This window comes from Semicossyphus pulcher, unplaced genomic scaffold, assembly GCF_022749685.1.
Source record: "Semicossyphus pulcher isolate SPU_LCO1_2020_fin unplaced genomic scaffold, fSemPul1.0.p SCAF_11, whole genome shotgun sequence".
In the NCBI taxonomy this organism is placed as follows: Eukaryota; Metazoa; Chordata; class Actinopteri; order Labriformes; family Labridae; genus Semicossyphus; species Semicossyphus pulcher.
Window position 1 is genome coordinate 14613734 of NW_027211615.1, and position 20116 is coordinate 14633849.

Here is a 20116-nt window from a genome sequence, read left to right on the forward strand (position 1 = left end):
GTATTTTTTCACGCCTACATTATTCTAATGCTCTCTATACTGGTTTCAGTCAGACCTCCTTCCACCGACTCCAAATGGTTCAGAATGCTGCCGCTCGAATTTTAACAGGCACCCACAAATAGCTTACACTGGCTGCCCGTTTTTAATCCTACTGATTTTATTGATTACTTTTAAAGCTCTAAATGGCCTTGCCCAAAAATATATTAAAGATCTTTTGACCCCTTATGTGCCTGGGCGTTCCCTAAGATCGTAGGATGCAGCTCTGTTGGCTGTCGACTGGTAACCAACGGTGACAGGGCTTTTGCAATTGGAGCCCCCAGACTGTGGAGCTCTCTGCCAATCACAATAAGACAGGCCACAACTTTAGCCTCTGTTAAATCCTCTCTTAAAAACTTCTTTTACAGGAAGGCTTTTATGAATTCTGAATTTATCTTCTGTATTTTACTTTTATTTTTCATCCACTTTCCTTTTATCTTTCTTATAAGCACTTTATAACTTTATTAAGAAGTGCTATATAAATAAAGTTCATTATTATTATTATTATTATAAACTTTACCAAAAACAGCAGTCAAGATATCAAATACAAACACATAAGTTACACGCAATAACATCACAGCTAACCTGATCTATCGTTGTACTTGGGTTTTTCCTTGTCCAAAAGTCTTCCATGAAAAACATGTCATGAAGTGAAGTAAAAAGTTACATATTTCCCTCTGAAACGTGTTCTTAAAAGTGCTGCTTAACTCTGCTCATGCAAAGTACTTGAGTAAACATACTTAACTTTCCACCACTGGTGTTATTGTGTGTCTGTGTTAGTGTCTGTGTGTGTCTAAGTTCTTTTCACAACTGACAGGCAAGCTACAACTGGAATAGCAGACAGCCAGTGGGTGTGCCCATGGAGGCAGGCAGGCCGTGTCCAAACCTGCTCACCTTGTCTTCAGCAAACCAACACCACATACCTGCATACAGGAGACCGGAATATTCACCGCCCCTCCGCTTCTCTCAGCACCTCTCTCCACTCTCTCTCTGTAAAAAGCTGTATTTGTCTTTATTAAGGAGTCATCTTTGAAACAACAGATATGCCAGTCAAAGTGTTTTACGCCAGCGTGAGCGGTTGCCGACAGGTAAAGTATGTTTACTTAATTCTTTTACATATATGTATAGACATAATATAGAGCAAGTTTTCAGTTTCAATTCAGAACTGTGTACAGTATTCATTTTTTTTTTATTTCTGTAGCTTTCATTGTAGACAGGGAAACTAATTTTACTACAGAAGAGAATAAAACCATAAATCAAAAGACTACACATGCGTGTAAAATTCTTTCAAGCGTAACTGATGAACCTCTGTGCTCTCTAGATGAAGAAAAAACAGGACAGAATCTTCAGTATCCTGAACTCCAAGAGCATCCCATACGAAGTAGTGGACATCGCTCAGTGTGTTGCCAGTAAGGATTTAATGAGGGAGATGGCAGGGAACCCCACCGCACTGCCCCCTCAAATATGCAATGGAGACACCTACTGTGGGGTAAGTCTTACACAATAACCTGCGTAAGTAATAATAAAGTGTATTGACAGTGCAGGTATTCATAGTCGTAAATCATTTACAAGCTGCATATGTAACAGGAAAGACTTTTGGTAGTCAAGGGCGTAGACACACAGATTGAATAAATATTTACAGTATATTATATTATCCACAGCTTTACACAGACAGACAGACAGACAGCAGAAATACATGCTTAAATGTGCTTTGAACAGGTTGCAAAACAACTCTGACAATGTACACATTGTCACAGAGTTGTCACATGTTTTAAGCCTTCACATATTATAATTTTCTCCACGCTAGCACTGAGACTTGATTGGTCTGTTTGTCTGAAACTTTGTAAACTTTGGTTCAGACTGAAATATCACAACTATCACGTGGACTGACTTCAAATTGTGTGAAAACATTCATGTCCCCAAAGGCCTATGGTGATTCCTGCTATATTCATGCTAACATCAGGACATTTCTTGCTCATGAGCACATATCTCTTTGCTAATGGTATGATTAGCCTAACATCTGAGAACAATACATTTTCATTCAGTGCCATCGTTAGGTTAACAAATTGAACTTGTCCAATACTGTTTTATCACCTAATACCTACAAAGCTGTCAGTTTGAACTGTAGTTTAGTGCTTATTAGGAAATGAGAGCATGCTAACATGTTTACGGCATATGTTTATATTTTCATTCTGAGCATGTTAGCTTGCTGATGTTAGCATGCAGAAGGCTACTTAAAAACAGCACACGCTTTTGGCTAATGATTTAAAATAGGCATTAATAATGTTTGACTTCTAAAAAAAAAAGAATTCTGTGTAATTAGTGTTTCTCTCTCTTTGTATCTCTGCATCCTCTCACCCCAGACATGTTGTCTTTCTTTCAGGACTTTGATTCGTTTGAAGCGGCCATCGAGGCGGAACAACTTGAAGAGTTTCTCAAAATCTAAAGGAAAAGGAGACCACATACAAGACAACTTACAAATCACATTCCTGTGTTCACTGCAATATCTACATATCAAGTTAAACTTACTACGTATAAATCTTTTTAATTCTTATGAAATGGTCTCAACTTGATACAGATGCCTCTATTTCACCCACAAGAGCAAACCAGACCACCAGCAAGAAGACTGATTATTTCTATATAGTAATTCTCACAATGTAGCCTACAGCATGAAAATAAAAACTAGTCTGTGTTTACTGGTGGAGTGTAACAGTTACAAAGCTAAAGGAGACTTAGAGAACATATATTGAAACATTTGTTTCCTTGCATTTGATTTGGCAATGACATATTTTGTTTATATTGAATGAATGGTACTCAAAGCATTGAAAGAATTACATTTTAATTGAAAGCTTTTTTTTTTTTTTTAACATCCAAACAGTTTGTATAGTGAAAATAAAAATTATTTGTTTCAGTCTTTGACAAGAGTATTGTTTATTATTTTTTCAATAAAGTTTTGTACATTTTTTTTAATCTATCTGCAGATAAGCAGAAGCAGTGAGCAAGTCTCAAAAATCAAAACTCTGTTTACGGTGTAACAGTCAGACAACATTACCCCAACACTAATTGAAGAAATACACAAACTAAATAAACAGTGTGAACACTATACAGCAAAATGTAAACTACAATAATGCCAATATAATATTGGGAAACCATGCATAAAGAGGGGATTATAACATCCATAAACCCAGGGATAACCCCTGTGCTTGCTAGAGGGCTTTATCCACCAATATAAAAAAACTACTAGGCATAGGCATACTTGTAATTACTTGATAACTTTATATAAACTAGTAGCCTATAAACGCTTTGACCTAACCAGTCATTTATAGTTTAAAATGTACATTGATAGGTTTTAGCTAAGTTAATATTGAGTAGGTCTTCACAGGGGCTTTTCATTCAGGGACTTTTGAACATTGGAGAGTGATTTCAGAACTTTAAACCTACATTTTCTTTTGTTATTGTGAAAAGAATGCCAGAGTTAAGTTTAAACAATAATTTGCACTCTTAAAGTTATATTACATATTCACTGTATTTATTCAAGTAATCATTTTACAATGTTTAGTTTAGTTAATTAATTTTGGACACTTTGGGTTACCATTGTATTCATGCAAAGCGGGGTTTTTTTCTGTTTGTTTGTTTTTCGGTAATAAAATGGGGACACTAAAAGTATCTTTCGTGAGGGCAAATGGAAAAGACTCCGCAAGAGTAAAACAACAACAACTAGTGAAATAAAAAAGCCAGCACGTAAATATTCACAATAAACTCTGATCACCAAAAAGAGAACAGGCAGCACATTGGACGCCATGTCTGGCGCGGATGGGTCCTGGCGGTATTAAAGCATTGTCGCGGGCTTATGACGTCCTCTTTATCCGCTGTCCGAGAGGAGGCTTTGGTGCGTTTTCTCAACTACCTACACAATCTACCGGATTATTCAAACATCTTATTAAATAAATTCATCACAGTGACCTATTTGTGTTGTATAATAACTATACTTTCTTATCTGTTCTTTATTGCAGAACTTAAAATCCAACATCCATCGTTAATCAACAATGGCCGAGGAAGGGTGAGCGTGATGCTTTTATACACCGCTAGCCAATACAGCATTTACCATGATGTCTAACTTATTAATTTAACGGCGCAGAGAAGAACCGAGTTTGTGAAAAGCAGAGCTAGTGTATACTTAACAAATATTTTGGTTCCTGCTGCCATAAAGACAGCTCCTTAGTCGTAACTAGTATATTATTTCGGGAGAGCTAGCTAGCTGGTCAGAGTTGCTGGTCACAGGGTTAGGGACACTTGATACCTGCGTATGTAGCACAGCTTTAAATAAGTAGTTAAAGTTTAAACCAGTTAAATGTGTTATTCTACCTTCATAAAGAATCATACTCATAATGAAATGCAGCATCATGCAATGGAGGACACTACACTGAACACAGTAGTAACTGGTGTATCTATTGTTGTCAGTACTATTGAAATCACATCTGGCTGTTTCACAGGGTGCAAAATAACTTTTATCCAGTGGTCAAATGTAAATTTAAATTTGACCTGCTTCCCAAAAGATTACTTTTTTTTTTTGCCAGTGAGGAAAGCTAATACCCTCCTGCTGACAATGACTATATGCTTATTCTCCAATATTATTACTAGCTTTGTAATAGGGACCCTGTGGAATTTTGAGTACATATCGTGTCATTTCTTTAATTAGCTGTAATTTTCTTATTTGACTTCTAGGTAGCTGTCAAGATTGTACATGTTTGTGTTGCAGCTTAATTCATTACAAGTGGCCTTAGCATAGTGCAAAGGAGAGATTTGTACTTGGAAGCTGTCCCACAACAAAGGCGAAATAACCATGCACAACATACTTGGTGCAGATTTTTTAAAAAGCACTGCATCTTAACCCATATTAGCAGGCGTGGAAATCGCAGGGCAACACGATATCGCAGATATACATTAAGAGGAAAGTGTTTTGCCTCTATTTCCCCATTGGTTGTTGGGGGGGCTATTCTAAATTCATCTTGTATTGAAATTTCAGCTCTCCTGAGAAATGCACCTTCATTTTCAATGTGTGACATCCTTTTAAGTGAGCTCTCTGGTGTTTGAATGATGACTTTAATTCTTTTGTCGGATACCCCTTCACTCTTTAATGAGTGAGATCCATAATCTGACATGCTGGAAGCTCTACTGTTGGCAACCGATTTGTCATGTCTAGTCTGATCAACATATCGACCTCTTTTTCATCTTGTCTTCCAAAATTTAACAGCAGTGCTGCTGGAGGTGTCATGGATGTCAACACCGCTCTCCCTGAAGTGTTGAAGACCGCACTCATCCACGATGGCCTCGCCCGTGGCATCCGAGAGTCCGCCAAAGCCCTGGACAAGTGTGTGAAACTGTTTTTCTCAATCAGTATTTTGTTTGATCTTTCAGTAGGTGTATCACTGATGATAATTTGGCTCCCTCTACTGAATACCGTGAGGAGACTGCCATTGTTACCCAATATTCTGTCTGAGATGTGCCGTAAAGTTCAGAAATGCCCGAGTGGTGTAAAACTTTTTCCTGCAAGTTAACTCTTTGTTCTTCTGCAGGCGTCAGGCTCACCTCTGCGCCCTTGCAGGAAACTGCGATGAGCCCATGTATGTCAAGCTGGTGGAGGCACTCTGCGCTGAACATCAGATCAACCTGATCAAGGTAAGGAGCTGATTCTTTAAGTTTCAGGTGTGGGGGAAATGGGAAAGCGGGAAGTGCAAAACTGCCAAATTCACAGGTGAAAATAAATAAACGTGAAGTAGTGATGTTATAAATAAAGACTTCGGGGACAACTGAGATGAATTAAAGGTGTACTGCTGTATCACTGATGATAATTTGGCTCCCTCTACTGAATACTGTGAGGAGACTGCCATTGTTACCCAATTTTCTGTCTGAGATACAGCCAAGAGTACCCTTACTGCTGCCAATTCATCTCTGTGCATAAGTACCACTCAAAAGCCCGTGAAAGTGACTGCTACATTTCAGTAGACAATTGATAATATAATTGTTAAAACATTGTTTAAAACTGGTTTGCAAAGCTGTTTTCCAAGGTTAACATTTGCACCTGCACTCTTGCATCTTTATATTTAAGGTTGATGACAACAAGAAGCTCGGCGAGTGGGTTGGTCTTTGCAAGATTGACCGTGAGGGCAAACCCCGTAAGGTGGTGGGCTGCAGCTGCGTAGTGGTCAAGGTAAATGATGCTTTATATCGGAGTTTATCTGCTTTTTTGTGTTCATGTTTAGCTTGCGACATGAGTGGGCTTAAGAACTGGACATAATTCCCTTCAGTAAAGACGGGGCAAAGATGCTTAAGTCTTAAGTGTAGACACAATGGTGTTATGACTTGTAAGTAAATCTGCCAATCAAGTGCAGGTGCTGTGCTTCGTGCCATGCAGCTGTTGTTGAAAAACTTTTGGCTAGATGACAGGCCAGGGTACGAGCCCCGACATCTACCTGTGGCGTCTGGGGTCCCTAAGAATGGCTACACATAGTACTCATGATAGCAACGCTAGTCACTGATTAATCTCTGGAACTCTGCTGTTTTGTGAGATTGACAGAATTCTGTTTATATAGGTCTTACAGCATGGTGTCATTTAGAGAACATGACGATTGTGATTTAGAGGCTGATTTGTGTGAAAACTATTATGCACATGTGATGTGTTTGAATTAAGATTTGCTTTCCATTTGGGTGAACAATTTTATATTTGACGGTGCTGTTTGTCAAACTTGTTTATCTTTAGTGTGCAAGTTAAAGATGGATGCTAACTCGCTTCAGTTAATATACTTAGTACTCACCTTTTAGGTATTGCACACATTATTTTCAACCTCAAGGATACTTTCAGGGGCCTGTAGAGTTTCTTTCAAACAAACTTATCTGCACTGGCTTGATATGCAGATATCAACCGATACAAGATGAACTTTATCATATAGGCTGTACTTTAAGTCTCTGCTGTGACTTGCTCATCTAAAACTGTATTTCTCTTCCTGCAGGACTACGGCAAGGAGTCTCAAGCAAAGGATGTGATTGAGGAATACTTCAAGGGCAAGAAATGAGGTGTTAATAAAAAGTGAAATTAAACAGTTGGTGTGTTTTTCTTTAGTCCTAATGGATATTAAACTGAGTAGAGTAAAATAGTATGAAATGTATAAAAATCTACTTGCTGATTAGTAGCCAAATGGTGACGTTCTGGTGAAGAATTGAGCTCAAATTATGGGTTTTTTTTTTTTTTTAAGATTTCTTTTGGCCTTTGGCTTTATTTATAGGACAGCTGAAGATGGACAGGAAAGGTTTGGAGCAGAGAGTGGGGGATGACATGCACCAAATGATCGGCAGACCCGGAGTCAAACCTGCGATCAGTGCGATGAGGACTGTAGCCTCTGTACATGGTGCGCCTGCTCCACCGACTGAGCCAAACAGCGCCCCAGGGTCTTACTTTCTCATTAATTAAGCAGAAACTAAACTATTTTAAACGAGCAGTGCTGCATTAATTTGTGTGACTTAAGTTTGATTTTCATTAAGACAAGAAGCATACAGGAGTGTCATTGGATAAGTTTTTCCTTTATATCTACATACATAGACATTTTGAATAAAGAAAAGACATTCAAACACATTAAGGCACAACACATCATGACGCACATTCTCAACCCCCCCCCACCCTCAATTACAAAAATCCAGAGAACAAAAAGACCCCGAAAGTATAATTTCCATTCCTTGACAAACATCCACCATTGCCCTTTAAGTTTATTGTAAATAATTTACACAAGTTTCTGCCTCAGACTGCATTGTTGTGTTGTGATTATACCACCAGGAAGAAAACACTTTAAAAGCAGCTGTTCTCCTCGCCCCCGTTACGCTGCCTGTACAGAGAAGCCCTCATTGTTTCAAGATCATTTGTTCTCCGGAACAAACCAAACATCCTCCTGGGCCAAGGGAGGTTTTTAGCCTTTTCAGTCTTTCAGTCTGCTTCAGCTGCAAGGAGGGTAGTTTTCACAGCGGTCCGTTCCCAGCATCAGACCCCGGCGGGCTGAGCGGGGTATTCGAATCATCTCTTTACCCTCCAAATGATCATTCCTTCACCTCCTTTCATCTCTTTTTTTTTTGCTTCTTAAGACCGTTCAGTTCAGAGTTTGTAAATCCAGACGTTCAAAAAACAAGACAAAAGAAAAAAATCACAAAAAGTTGCAGTGTATTGTTTGTTCTTAAATAGTTATACAAAAGAAGGGGGCTGCCTGGCTGACCATGTCCATGGTAACATTGCATGAGTCCATATTGCTATAATAGTTACAGGTACTCAAACTCCAGTGCTTGGTGTAGTGCCAGCAGGTCAGAGTGACTGGATATCCTCCAGAAGGGCATGTTGTGCTGCGGAGTGAACACAAACACACACATTAACACCAGCAGTACAGTTTCATAGCAGCACACCACCACCTTCAGTCATGCAAGCTACACTACAGTAGCTTGTAGCTTCTTGCTTTGCAAAAGCACTGCAAACCAAATCCATGCAATCCTGATGCTTAAAGGAAGAGTTCAGCATTTTGGGAAATGTGCAGCTGAGATATTTACGATGGGAAGGTACCACTCTCTTATCTGCCCTCTCAATAAAGCCACAGCAAGGAGCCTTACTTCTGAGACCTAAAACCACCTCTAAAGCTCACAAATGAACAGGCTGTTACATTTTTTTACTCCATTAATAAGTAGAAGAAAGGACAATTTTTAATTTACCAGAGATTACAAGACCTAATGCTAAGCTAAGCTAACCAGCTCTTATTTTAACATAGGGTTGCCAGGCAATCCAAGTAACTTCACTAGTACACAGCCCCCCATAAAATGTTGGATTGTAATTTTCTGTTTGAATTTGCTTCCAGTTGGTATGCTAAGCTAAGCTAGCTGGTTGCTGTAGTGTTTCGTTTAAAGGGCAGACAAGAGATTGGTATTAATCATCTCATCTCACCCAGCAAGAGAGCTAATATGCACATTTCCCATAATGTCAAAGTATTCCACGAACTATCCCAGCACCCAGCATTAAGACTGAAACCCAAAGCTGGAGAAGAGATGGGATTTATATTCAACTCCTAGTGCTAAAGATGGAGTATATCAGCTTTGTTGTTGTGATATAACTCTACTTTTCTCTTGCATATACGACAGTATCCATGAAAAACAAGGTTCCTCACACCACACCGGATGAAAAACAGCATCTACACAGACTGTTTAAAGCTTTATCACAGTGTACATTTATGCAGCCGTGTATTTTCCTCGTCAAATGTGACACATCAGGAGGAGTTTAAACCCTCCAAACCAATCCAAACTGATGAATTTCATTTGAATAATTTAGCTGCAGGTGGCTCACAAATGTTTTTCTTTGACTTTAAAAAGTAGGTGCAAAATGTACAACATTTGTCAGGTCTGACATTTAAATCAGACCGATTGAAAGTCTTCTGCTACTTCATACAAAATGAAAAAAGCAACAGCAAGTAGAACAGAAAAAGGTCAACAACCAACACAAAACCTCTACAGCAAAGAAAGGCAGGCTTCGTCCAATCAGAGCTCACACTGTGAGGAGGAGGCGGGGTCACAGTGAGGTCGTGGGTCCATTACCTTTTTGGCCGCCTGCTCCTCTTCCACACCGTCCCCAACTACAACATACACTACTTTCCTGCCAAACCTTTGCATTATGCGCTCAAAGCAACTCTCTTTTCCTGCAAAAAAACAAATAAACAGGGGGGAGGAAGGAAGGAGGGTCACAAGGTCAGAGGGGTCAAAGTTCAGGAGTTGTTTGTTTACCTGGCTGGCCGCATGCTCTTCATCCTTCCCATCGCCAACCACAACATACGTAATGTTAGTGCCAAAGCGGGAGACTATACGCTCAAAACAGCTCTCTTTGCCTGGAGACAAACAGACGGCTTTCACAGGGTTTTATTTGTCGTTTGGATGGGAACAAAACACATGAAGAGGCACAGCTGTGTGCATCGAGGAGGGAAAGGTCACACACATTATACAAAACAGTATTACACGATTTGTCTGCCTGTGTCTCAAACCTCTGGCAGGTCTCATGGTTACTACATTGCTACGTCCATTTAAATGAAGGCACTTTTCTTTGCTCAGTTTGATGGCGTCTGACTTGGAAGTCGCCACTAGTTTCAGAAATGTTTGAAATCAGGATCATGTGAAGGGAGGACAGAAATAATCCCTGTGATCCAAATTACATACTGTAGACTCCACTACAAACTGCAGTGCTCTCATAATGCATGAAGCTGGACGTACTACTTCTACTACGTCACAAAGCGTCTGCTTGAACTTTGATCCTCTTCCTCAAACGTCTGCAGCACATTTGTCTTCGGTCTCTGACTTGTTGAAAACTTGAACTCAAACATAATACATTTCCAAAAACTATAATAATATTATTTAGAATATAATATGTGCCCTGTTTTCTCAAGCTCTGAATGTTTTTGTTTTAAACTAAGGAACTTTCTTGTTGTGGGTCCGAAAAGCCAAATGCACACTTTCTTGCATACTGCAAAATGCGACTGAATGTAGAAGGATTTATTTATATATATTTATGGCACACTTCATTGGTAGTAAAGGTACTGGGACAGGCTAAATGTTTTTTTCTGACGATCTAAACCGTGTGGACCAATGACTGTATATAAAAGGTGGACGACGCGTCTCCATCTACTCTCATTATACAAAAATGAAGCCAAAATCCCCCCTGTGACAGGCACTGTCATGTTGCGCTGGTGACATTTTTGCGCAGTAGATATCGGCAGGTGGAGCTGCGCTCACGATATCCTGCCTCTTCCACTATAAACATTGATGATTGATTTACCAAAAAAAAAACCGGCAAGGATCCCGCACGCTGACTTATTGAACAGCAGAACAGCTTCTTGTGTTGGTCTGAAGCAGACGTTCACAGATATGTAAACTTCAACGACTGTAGTGATTGTTTTTGTTACGTTTCTCCTCTCGCCGTTCCTCCTCTACTCTGCTAATCTGGAACAGATTGGCTGCAGGAGCCGTATTGGTCAACAGAGCTGTCAATCATCCTTTTTACAGCATCAAATAACTAATTAAAAATAAACTTGTCAGAAAATTGAACACTTGGACATAAATCAGCACGATAAGAACTAACTATGATGACAGAAACCATGTTGGAGAAACATTTATTAGACGTGTCCCATCTGTTAACACGGAGGAGGCGACCTATACTGCAGCCAGTCAGCAGGGGGCGCTCCAAATGTTTTGGCTTCACTTCAGGGAGCTGTCATGTTGTCCATCTTTTTATACAGTCTATGGTAAGGACGTATTGGCGTTAGTAAACAGCCAGAATGTCTGGCATCGGTGTTACGGTAATGCTTGTTACATCTGATTATCACCGCCTCTGTTTTATGCTGCGTTATCCAGAATAATCTGTTGAGATTTTACTTTCTCTCTCACACACACGAAGATACAGACAACAAATTAACCCGTACTGTCACTCAAACATTCACTGCACCTGAGCCAAACTAAAGCAAAAAGTTATCATAATGAAACACGATCAGGAACACATGGCTAACATGAAGACACATCAACAAATACATATACATTTAAACTGTTATTGTTTATAATTTAAAGATCATACTCAAGGTTGTGTGTGTAAAGGGTTTACCTCTTACCTATTTTAGTTGCGCTGTAGATATTCTCGATTGGGAAAACCGATCCCAGACTATATAAGAGGACTTTAGCCAGCGCTGGTATGAGCTGCGTCGTGGTCACCATGACATTTACACAGTTACTCCTGCAGGACGCAGACAGAGCAGAGCATGTTACAACAGGAGGGTGACAGGAGAGATGAATGTAATAGAATAATGGCCTCTGGTGCTAAATATGAACGAGTCTCGGATTAGACCTCATAAGTAAAGTGAGGGCTAACGGGGGCAATCAGAATAAAAGTGTCACCTGGAGCTGATGATGGACAGCGACTTGAGTGCATGGGTTAGCCAGGAGTCGGTCAGAGCCTCCACCTCTGCTCTGAGCTGCAGCCAGGCGTCTCTTTTAGCAGGACCGAGCAGGCCTAAAACACAGCACGACTTTAGCAAACCCTCACAGCATGGGGCATTTAACATCAATAGGAACCTGTAGCCTCTGTCCACAATATACAGCAACATATAACAAGCCAATTCTTCCTGTACATGAATCTTGAATGAATAATAAACAACAACCCTCTTTATCACCCCGGTGTCCTGCAAACACCCGTAACGTTGGCTTACCCCCCACATTGTTTTTGTACGTGCTATACAACTCTTTGACCCGTCGGTAGCGGAAGGCCAGCTTCCTCATCCAGTCGACCCCGCCGCGGACGCCCGTAGCCAGGCACAGGTTGGCGCTGGTTGCAGCTGCATGGAAGCCATCAGTTGCAAAACTGTAAGTACTGTCAATAATAATGATATGTTTTATTTGAAAATCTGCTCTGGGAGAACATAAAGGTCACATTGTTATTCTTATCATTCAGCACTAAACACTTAAAGCAATTTGTAAGACTGAGAATCATTAATACCTTTAAAATGTAGAGGCAAATATGTACATTTTATTTATTGACATTAATATCAACATCCTTTAAAAAGACAATTACTTTCTTACATCAGAAGTTAACACTGTGTTTATTATTAATACATGTAAATTCTCACCCTAAGTCCTGGCCATTGTCGTCTGATGACACGTCATCAATATGTACCTGGTCACACTCCTGTACACACACACACACACACACACACACACACACACACACACACACACACACACACACACACACACACACACACACACACACACACACACACACACACAAACAGAGAAAACAATATACTTAATAGTTTCCATGCAGAGACATTAAACAGCAGATGTACATAAACAGATGCATAGAGACATACTTTTAAAAACCAGAGCGCTATAGCTTTACTGTAGCTTTAGTGGTGTGTAGCTTTACTGTCCACCACTAGAGGGCAGTAGCAGTATTTAACTGAATTACAGCCTGGCTTTAAGTAGCTTTAAGATGCTTTATGTTGCTCCTTAGTGCAAGAATAACTCCAAACCTTTTCATTAATGGTGCCCTTTAAAATGTCATGTGTGTTGTTTATTTCTCACCTCCAGGTCATTGAAGAATAAGTGTGTGTCAGCCAAGTTAAAGATCATCTCCTCCATCCTCAGACCCAACGTTACAGCCATAGGAGGGTCCTGACCGAAGAGGAAAAGGACATCATCATTACCACTGATTATTTCCTTCGATTTCTCCCAGAGACTTTACTTCCTTCTTTCCCAAAACAAAAAACAAATCAGCTTATACACACCTCCAACTCCCCCCCAATTTACCCACGACCCCCTTCCCTCCCTCCAGTTGGTACGCTCCACTCATCACAGCAGATGCTGACAGACAGGTTGCACTTGTTCTGTCCCATCAACATTCCTCATACTTGGTGGTGGTGGGTGTTTGTGTGAGGGGGCCAGAGAGGAAGAGTGTGTGCCTTCATGTGTGTATTACAGAGAACCTCAAAGAGTGTGTGTGGTATGTGAATGGTTTGTGTACGTGTGTGTGTGTGTGTGTGTGTGTGTGTGTAAGTGTGTGTGAGAGTGCCAGCCCGGGGCTCAGCTGCAAAAACCATCATCTGTGACAGGTCAGAGAGGGATGACAGCTTGCCGCGCGATTTGCTGACGCCGTCAGACGCCCAGAATAGAAAGAAAGAAACAGGAAGGAGAGTGAAAGTGGACGAGCGAGCAACACAGAGAGAGAGAGGGGGAGAGACAGAGAGAGGGCATTCCTGAGTGTGAGAAAGTGACAGAAACAGAAAGTGTGCGCTCCATAAAGTTGCTAATAGTGACTGCAGCAGTCTTGAGTGCATTTCTTCTCATGCCTCGCTGTCGATCACAGAGACAGGAGGTGCTTCAGTTTGTCTGGCAGGTATTGATTATGTTGGCTGCCACCCAGAGGAGCGTCACGGACGTCAGTGTGCGCTGAAATGTGTGACTTCCCTTTGAGCGGTTGTATTTGGCTCCAAAAATGGCTTTTTGCACCATATTTTGCCAGACATGTTTAATCAATCACAGATAATTCCACTCTGCTGTACTTCATAATGATATGAGCATTATTGCCAATTCTAATAACTCCTGCACTGAGAAAAAAGGAGTGTGTATGTGTAGGAAAAAGTGTGTATATTGGTTAAAAAGTGCAACCCCATGTCGAGCAGATAAACCCAGAGAGCCAGTATGAGACATAGGTCTTGTAGTTGCTATGTAAACAGTGTAAACACTATTTCGGGCGAGGTGCGAACAGGCACAGCTGCCACTGGATTTCTGCAGGGCATCGCTGGCAGACGAGGTGAAAAAATGCTTGTAAAATTATTCTTAGGGCAAATATTCCTCTGCATCTCTCAGCATTAAGCATGCTTACTTTCAGTTGGGTCGGTTTACATGGACATACGCGACCTGAGATTACCTCTTGGTTTATGCTTCAACCTCAAACATCGTTATAAGAATGCACATGAACACTAATTTGAGCATTTCAAAATTACTTATTTTATAATTGTTTAAAAGGAGAACTAACAGTCAACTTCAACCAACCTGAATTAAGCAAAAGGATGCCTTTGTTCTCGTTTTCATTAACACACACTCACCAGGGCCTCTCTCACAGCCATTAAATCCCAATTGCCAAACATTAAATTCCACGACTGCAGCTCAAATAGGAAGTACATCAGCGCCCACAAACCCGATCTGTTAAACGCCTGGACTTGCAGCGGTGTGTGATGCCAGCTTTTGTTCGGCTGCCAAACAAGAATATCAGAACGGACTCTGCAGGCTGCAGAGCGGGATGCAGAGCGGGATGCAGAGCGGGATGCAGAGCCCGTACGGGGCAGGCTGGTGGTGGCCTCGCCGGTGCCCACAGGAAACGACATCAGCTAATAAAACTGTGCAGCTTTGGCCGCAGAGGACGACGCAGATCAGAGCCAAGAGCTATTAAACAAAGGGAACTATAAAGAGGATGTGAGAAGGACCACCGGATAAGTTAAGAGTTAAGATTGGAAAAAACGTAATGATTATATAATAATCATAATTAAACATGATCATATCTCACTAACAGTTATTTATGTCTTTACATTTCTTGGATGTGTTTTACATTTAAAGAATGATTTTCCGTATGTGCTCATCTTTATAAATTGATCATAACATACCTGAAGTATTTGATGTAATGTAAGAATTTACTGAGGGAAGTTTTAATGGTCACTGCGTTTTATTTTTTATATTTTATTTAATTAAAGGCAACATAAAAGAATTTGTCTTAAAGTAAAGGCGTGAGTTTGCCAAAACTTAATTGTATTTTATTTGATGTAAATTGTGATATCACCACTATGTGACCCCTGTTTAATATAATACTTATTTATAATTTGCAGAGAATCTTTGATTACATCTTTACTGAATATTTTCCCAACCCATATTTTTTTAATTGATGATTAATTGTAGCATTTTTTTTTTACATTTAGATAAATATTCCTAACACATAGAGGAGGTGGAAAAACTTATTTTCCCCATGAATGCGTCTGCAGCTCTTCCTGACAAAGCTGCACGCTGCAATATATCCATTGATAATTGGTTGGATGTTCCAGTGGAAATCAAATTCTCACATGCGGCAGGAGTTTGGGTGGAAGTGTTTTATCCATTATTACACCAAAACAGAAGGAACATTTTGCCGGAGGAGATGCCTAATGATGGAGACAGTGCGGCTCTCGAGAGGCCAATCACTGGTCTGCCCCTGCCATTTTTCACATTGCTTTTAGGAAGTGCCGATTTTCAGGCAGGGCGACCTGATAAATAACTGTTTGGTATTTTGATCTCTGCTGGTGAAAAAGCGATCACAAGGCGCTGGTTGCTTCCTGACTCCCCCAAAATACAAGAGTGGATCGACAAAGTAAATGACAGTTATGTTATAGAAAATCTCACTTTTGGTCTACGTCTCCAGGAACGTGTGTTTTTAAAATGCTGGACCAAGTGGGTCAAATATGCGGAGGTATTGAATTAATTTTTTTTTTTTGTAAAGCCTCATTGATCGTGTTCTTTGGTTGGTTTCTGCTTTAGTTTTTTCCTTTTTTTTCCTCTCTCAAGTCTCTCACTGATACACGACTTATTGCTTCTACATGCACACTTAACCAGGGGAACTAAAACTGTCGTCCCAAAATAAAGAATGAAAAAAAATAACTAAAAGCTGCACGCTGCCCCATTGAGCTCCAAAAATCACAGTAGCCTGTATTTGGCCTGTGAGCCAAAGATACAGGGCAAAAAAGTCCACGGCCAACTGACTGCAGGAACACTTATTAGGATTATTATGAGGCTGATCCTTTTAAATCCACCATTTGCAGCACACTGTGAGGACTTATCACCCTTCATTTCATCAGAATCAGACCTGTGTTGTCCCTGCTGTGATCTGGGATTCTACTTCGGCAGACAGAAAGAAAAACAGACGATTTGAGGAGGACGTAGCGCAGGAGGGTACAATAAAACAGACAGCCAGCGAAGGCAGCATGATGATCTTACCTTGCCGTATTTCTGTGCGTAGGAGCCCGTGAGCAGAGAGTGGAAGACGATGATCGTCTCGTCCAGGTCCCACACAAACACCCTCTGGAGGACAACAAAGAGAGACAATTACAAATCATCTTTTTATCCAAACAGACGGTGACATGTGTGGTCCCGCTCTCTATCAGCCTCTCCTCTGTTGCGTTTGGAGACTCCAGCGAGCAGAGAGGATGCAGATCAAAGAGAATACCACATGTCCATTGAGAATTGAGTATTATTAGTCAGTACTGAGCGCGCTCTGTCAGCGGGTGTTTTCTTGTCCCTTACCTCCAGGTCGCTATCCGGCGGAGGGGACGGGTTGTTCTTGCGGCCCCTGCCCCGCGACTTGGACCCCCCGCTGCGGCAGGCTCGGTCGTCCAGCTCTTTGATGGGCGTGGAGGGGCTCTGCACCGTATCAAAGTCCCCTGTGAGTGTATGAAAACACAAGAATTTTTATGTTCAGATTTACAAACGATCAAATATCGGCCTCCGACTACATTCGCTGCCTTAAAGCAACAGTAACGACCGGGTTTGAGGCGATCCCACAGGTGCTCTAGAGTTGTATTCACCTCAGGAAGAGCAATAACTCAAACGTCGTACAGTAATAAGCCATCATGTCAGGCTTAATAATTCAGCGTAATTGGCAGGACAGATCAACTGAAACACTACCAAGAAAATAAACAAAAGTACGCTTGATTTTCTGACTGATTCATGATAAACCACAAGGTTTAACAGAGGAGGGGAAAAGATGGAGCCGTGCAATAAATTAGAAAAGTTAGGTAATCTGATGCTTCGGCAAAGATACTGTACATACAAAGTTCTGCAGGAGCACACACACATTCTTTTACGCACACACACACCCTCCTGATGCCATATGCTCCCACTGCTGTGTGGTAACTAGAACCAGACGCTTAGCTTCGGCTCGCATATTGTTATGTCTCAATCAGGCAGAGAGAGAGCGAGAGAGAGAGGGGGAGGATAAAGACACTGGAATACACAAAGAGCATGTGAGCGGCAAAAAAAAACTGATACAAACTGTAAAGGAAGGAGAAGAAGAAAAGAAAAGAAATGGTGAGAAAAAAAACAGTGAGAGGGAAAGTGGCAGCGACAGGAAGAATGATAAGCTCCTTTAATCAGGCCCCCTGTGTGACAGCCAAACTAAACCGGGGAAATATGTGAAAAAAGGACGCCATATTTCTGTGCATGTGCATTTTTCTCTTTAAATTGTCTACAAATGCGCCATATTTAACATAATTCTGTTTAATCAAAGCCTCTGTGGCGAATGTAAACATGTGCCGAATCTCCAATTAGCAACACGATGCCAGGTAACTGTAGCTCAAGTCTGGAGTTACTTCCTGTGCTTCATCATGGCTGCAAGACACTTTTGAACTGTGGAATTTTTATACTGGAAAAACAACATTATGGAGCCAAAATCAAGGAGAAATCGATGACAATGCACTTTGCGTATAAATGCAGGCAGAACGTTGCCGGTGTGTTTTTTTTAATACAAACCTGGGTGCAGCTCTGCAGCCTGTCCGGTCATGGCAGGAGCAGGATCTTGCAGCTGGTAGGCCGCCGTGGAGCCTGTGCCGTCCACACTGTTCGAGGACATGTAAGTCCCGTAGGTGGAGGCGGAATAATACTGGGCATACTGGTTTTGGCCGAACGTCGTATATGAGGGATAATCCTGCGGAAAATAAGCACAAGAGAGGGAAAATTGAGATGTTTCACTTCTTTGGAAAGGCTCAGAGTGACTTTTGAAGATTTTACAAGTGTTCCCCCTCATTTCTCGAATCTTTTATTCCCTCTGTTCTGCATTTTATACCTCCCAAACAATTAAAGCCTTGTGTTGCTGCGTTTTACTGACCCAGTGGAGATGGGCGCCTTTACGAGGCAGCTCTCTAAACCTGTCACTACGTCCATCTTGACAAGTCCTTGTAAACTGGAGCGCACACCACATGAATGCAATCACACACACATGCATAGTTTGTGTGTAGTCGGCGATGCATATTCACACATACAGCATACACAAAATGTTAATGTCTATCAGTCTGTTCGTCTGTTAAAGACACACACTCTTTATTCCCCTTAATCCACCCACACAGGCCAAACCTTGACTTTCCTGTAAACAGCCACATCTATCACAGCGGGACATTAAAATCCCCTTTAAGCGTTTCACTACCACAATACGATTCATCATATGGACAGAGAGAAATACTCCGAACAAAACACTCTTTCACAAACACCAATCATCTGTTTCTGTCCCGAGTTTGTCTCTGCTGCGACGTCACGGTCTAATCCGATTGTGTTTCTGTGTGGGAGCGTGACTGCAAAACCACAACTGCAACTTACAAAATCCTCATCCTTAGTTTGAAGCAGCATAAAGAGGGCTAAGACTTTAACTTGGTCATTCAGAGCAACATGAAGCGTGGTTGATTGGTTCTAAAAAGCACTTCCTACAAGGAAATTGGGCTTTAATTCGCCATGGAAAATGTGTGTTGAATAAGCAACCTTTTAGCTGAACTGTACCATAGTTCCAGGTTTAAACTAAGGACAAGCCTGCACACACACAGTACACAGACGGTAAAGTACCTGCTGTGTGGCAGTGTAGTTGGCGGGGTTGGACACTGAGTTGTTGGTGGCGTAGAGGCCTGAGGACGGAGTGAAACTGGAACCTTGGTAGACAAAGAAGCAGAGGAACAAGAGCACATGGAAGAAAAACAAAAAAAGTAAAGATCATTTTACTTTTTTTAAGGCAGAATATTAAATAGTTTTGACATTTTGTTCCGCGCTGACCTGGCATCTGGTAGGGGGAGTACGCAGTCTGTCCGGGCTGAGGTGTGGTGAAGCCGGGGCTGTAGCTGAGCCCCGTCTGCAGAGGAGACTGACTCTGAGCCAGGCCGCTCTCGGTCTTAATGCCCGGCAGCATCACGCCCAGGTCTGCAAAGAGAGAAATACAAACATGAGCGGAGTATTTAACAATGTTTGCACGTGTTACACTGCAGCAAACGGTTTCGCTATAAACTGGAAGGTTAACAGGAATTATTATAGGCCAGCATTAATGTTTAAATAAGGTGGTGGCTCTGGGTTCGGCCATTCATTGTAATCCAGTTTTGTTTGGCTTCAAAAGATTTAAAGTGTCTCTCTTTATATTCTGTGATATTAAGAATACTTGTTTCAGTATTTACTCTTTACAACCTTTTAACTGAAGAAATGTACTTCCTTTTTGTTTGTTTATAATAAGCCTCTTCTTTAATGTGTGACTTAATGCAGTTTGTCACTGTGTTCCTTTGTTTGTGTGTTCATTGTTACCATAGGTGGACAGTCCGTACGCCTGTCCTGTCTGGGAGTACGCGGTGTAGACGGTGGACTGCTGCATGCTGCTGAACTGCGGCTGACCGGCGTACGTGGGCATGGGGGGAGCTGCCGGTGTGGAGAGGATGTGAGGGTACGGCCTGAGACGGGAGAGAAGTAGCAGGTGAGGATATGG

The 20116-nt window shown here is 41.3% G+C and overlaps 3 protein-coding genes and 3 non-coding genes across 12 annotated transcripts in view; 5 read left to right on the plus strand and 1 right to left on the minus strand.

The window, feature by feature from the left end:
- The first annotated feature begins 968 nt into the window (after positions 1-968).
- LOC138585181 (SH3 domain-binding glutamic acid-rich-like protein 3) lies at positions 969-2952 on the plus strand. Of its 2 annotated transcripts, none has more exons than XM_069657463.1 (3): positions 969-1129; positions 1358-1525; positions 2420-2952. In XM_069657463.1, the coding sequence occupies exons 2-3, from the start codon at positions 1358-1360 to the stop codon at positions 2480-2482; spliced, it is 231 nt and encodes a 76-aa protein (XP_069513564.1). In that variant the 5' UTR covers positions 969-1129; the 3' UTR covers positions 2483-2952. The 2 variants fall into 2 exon arrangements, with proteins under 2 accessions (XP_069513564.1, XP_069513563.1); XM_069657462.1 differs by having other exon boundaries at positions 969-1124.
- A 915-nt stretch (positions 2953-3867) lies between these two features.
- On the plus strand, positions 3868-7134 carry rps12 (ribosomal protein S12). 2 transcript variants are annotated; one of them, XM_069655464.1, is made up of 6 exons: positions 3868-3925; positions 4050-4096; positions 5291-5407; positions 5613-5715; positions 6146-6247; positions 7047-7134. In XM_069655464.1, the coding sequence occupies exons 2-6, from the start codon at positions 4083-4085 to the stop codon at positions 7107-7109; spliced, it is 399 nt and encodes a 132-aa protein (XP_069511565.1). In that variant the 5' UTR covers positions 3868-3925; positions 4050-4082; the 3' UTR covers positions 7110-7134. The 2 variants fall into 2 exon arrangements, with proteins under 2 accessions (XP_069511565.1, XP_069511573.1); XM_069655472.1 differs by having other exon boundaries at positions 5294-5407.
- LOC138587373 (small nucleolar RNA SNORD101) lies at positions 5125-5200 on the plus strand. The gene has a single exon (XR_011307378.1). It is a non-coding gene; the product is annotated as a small nucleolar RNA SNORD101 (small nucleolar RNA).
- LOC138587377 (small nucleolar RNA SNORD100) lies at positions 5459-5542 on the plus strand. Its single transcript, XR_011307382.1, has one exon. It is a non-coding gene; the product is annotated as a small nucleolar RNA SNORD100 (small nucleolar RNA).
- LOC138587376 (small nucleolar RNA SNORD100) lies at positions 5872-5955 on the plus strand. The gene has a single exon (XR_011307381.1). It is a non-coding gene; the product is annotated as a small nucleolar RNA SNORD100 (small nucleolar RNA).
- A 479-nt stretch (positions 7135-7613) lies between the features above and the next one.
- eya4 (EYA transcriptional coactivator and phosphatase 4) overlaps positions 7614-20116 on the minus strand; it is a 44123-nt gene continuing 31620 nt past the window's right edge. For 2 of the 5 annotated variants that reach the window (XM_069655588.1, XM_069655605.1), the window contains 13 exons: positions 19939-20081; positions 19423-19566; positions 19219-19301; positions 18139-18313; positions 16915-17051; positions 16609-16692; positions 13174-13263; positions 12717-12775; positions 12300-12460; positions 11989-12103; positions 11706-11827; positions 9652-9752; positions 7614-8418 (listed from right to left, as the gene is read on the minus strand). In XM_069655588.1, the coding sequence (XP_069511689.1) occupies positions 8338-8418; positions 9652-9752; positions 11706-11827; positions 11989-12103; positions 12300-12460; positions 12717-12775; positions 13174-13263; positions 16609-16692; positions 16915-17051; positions 18139-18313; positions 19219-19301; positions 19423-19566; positions 19939-20081 (1495 nt within the window). In that variant the 3' untranslated portion in view covers positions 7614-8337. Of the gene's footprint in view, positions 8419-9651; positions 9753-9837; positions 9939-11705; positions 11828-11988; positions 12104-12299; positions 12461-12716; positions 12776-13173; positions 13264-16608; positions 16693-16914; positions 17052-18138; positions 18314-19218; positions 19302-19422; positions 19567-19938; positions 20082-20116 lie in introns of those variants that run through there. The other 3 variants (XM_069655597.1, XM_069655622.1, XM_069655613.1) reach the window with 2 other exon arrangements.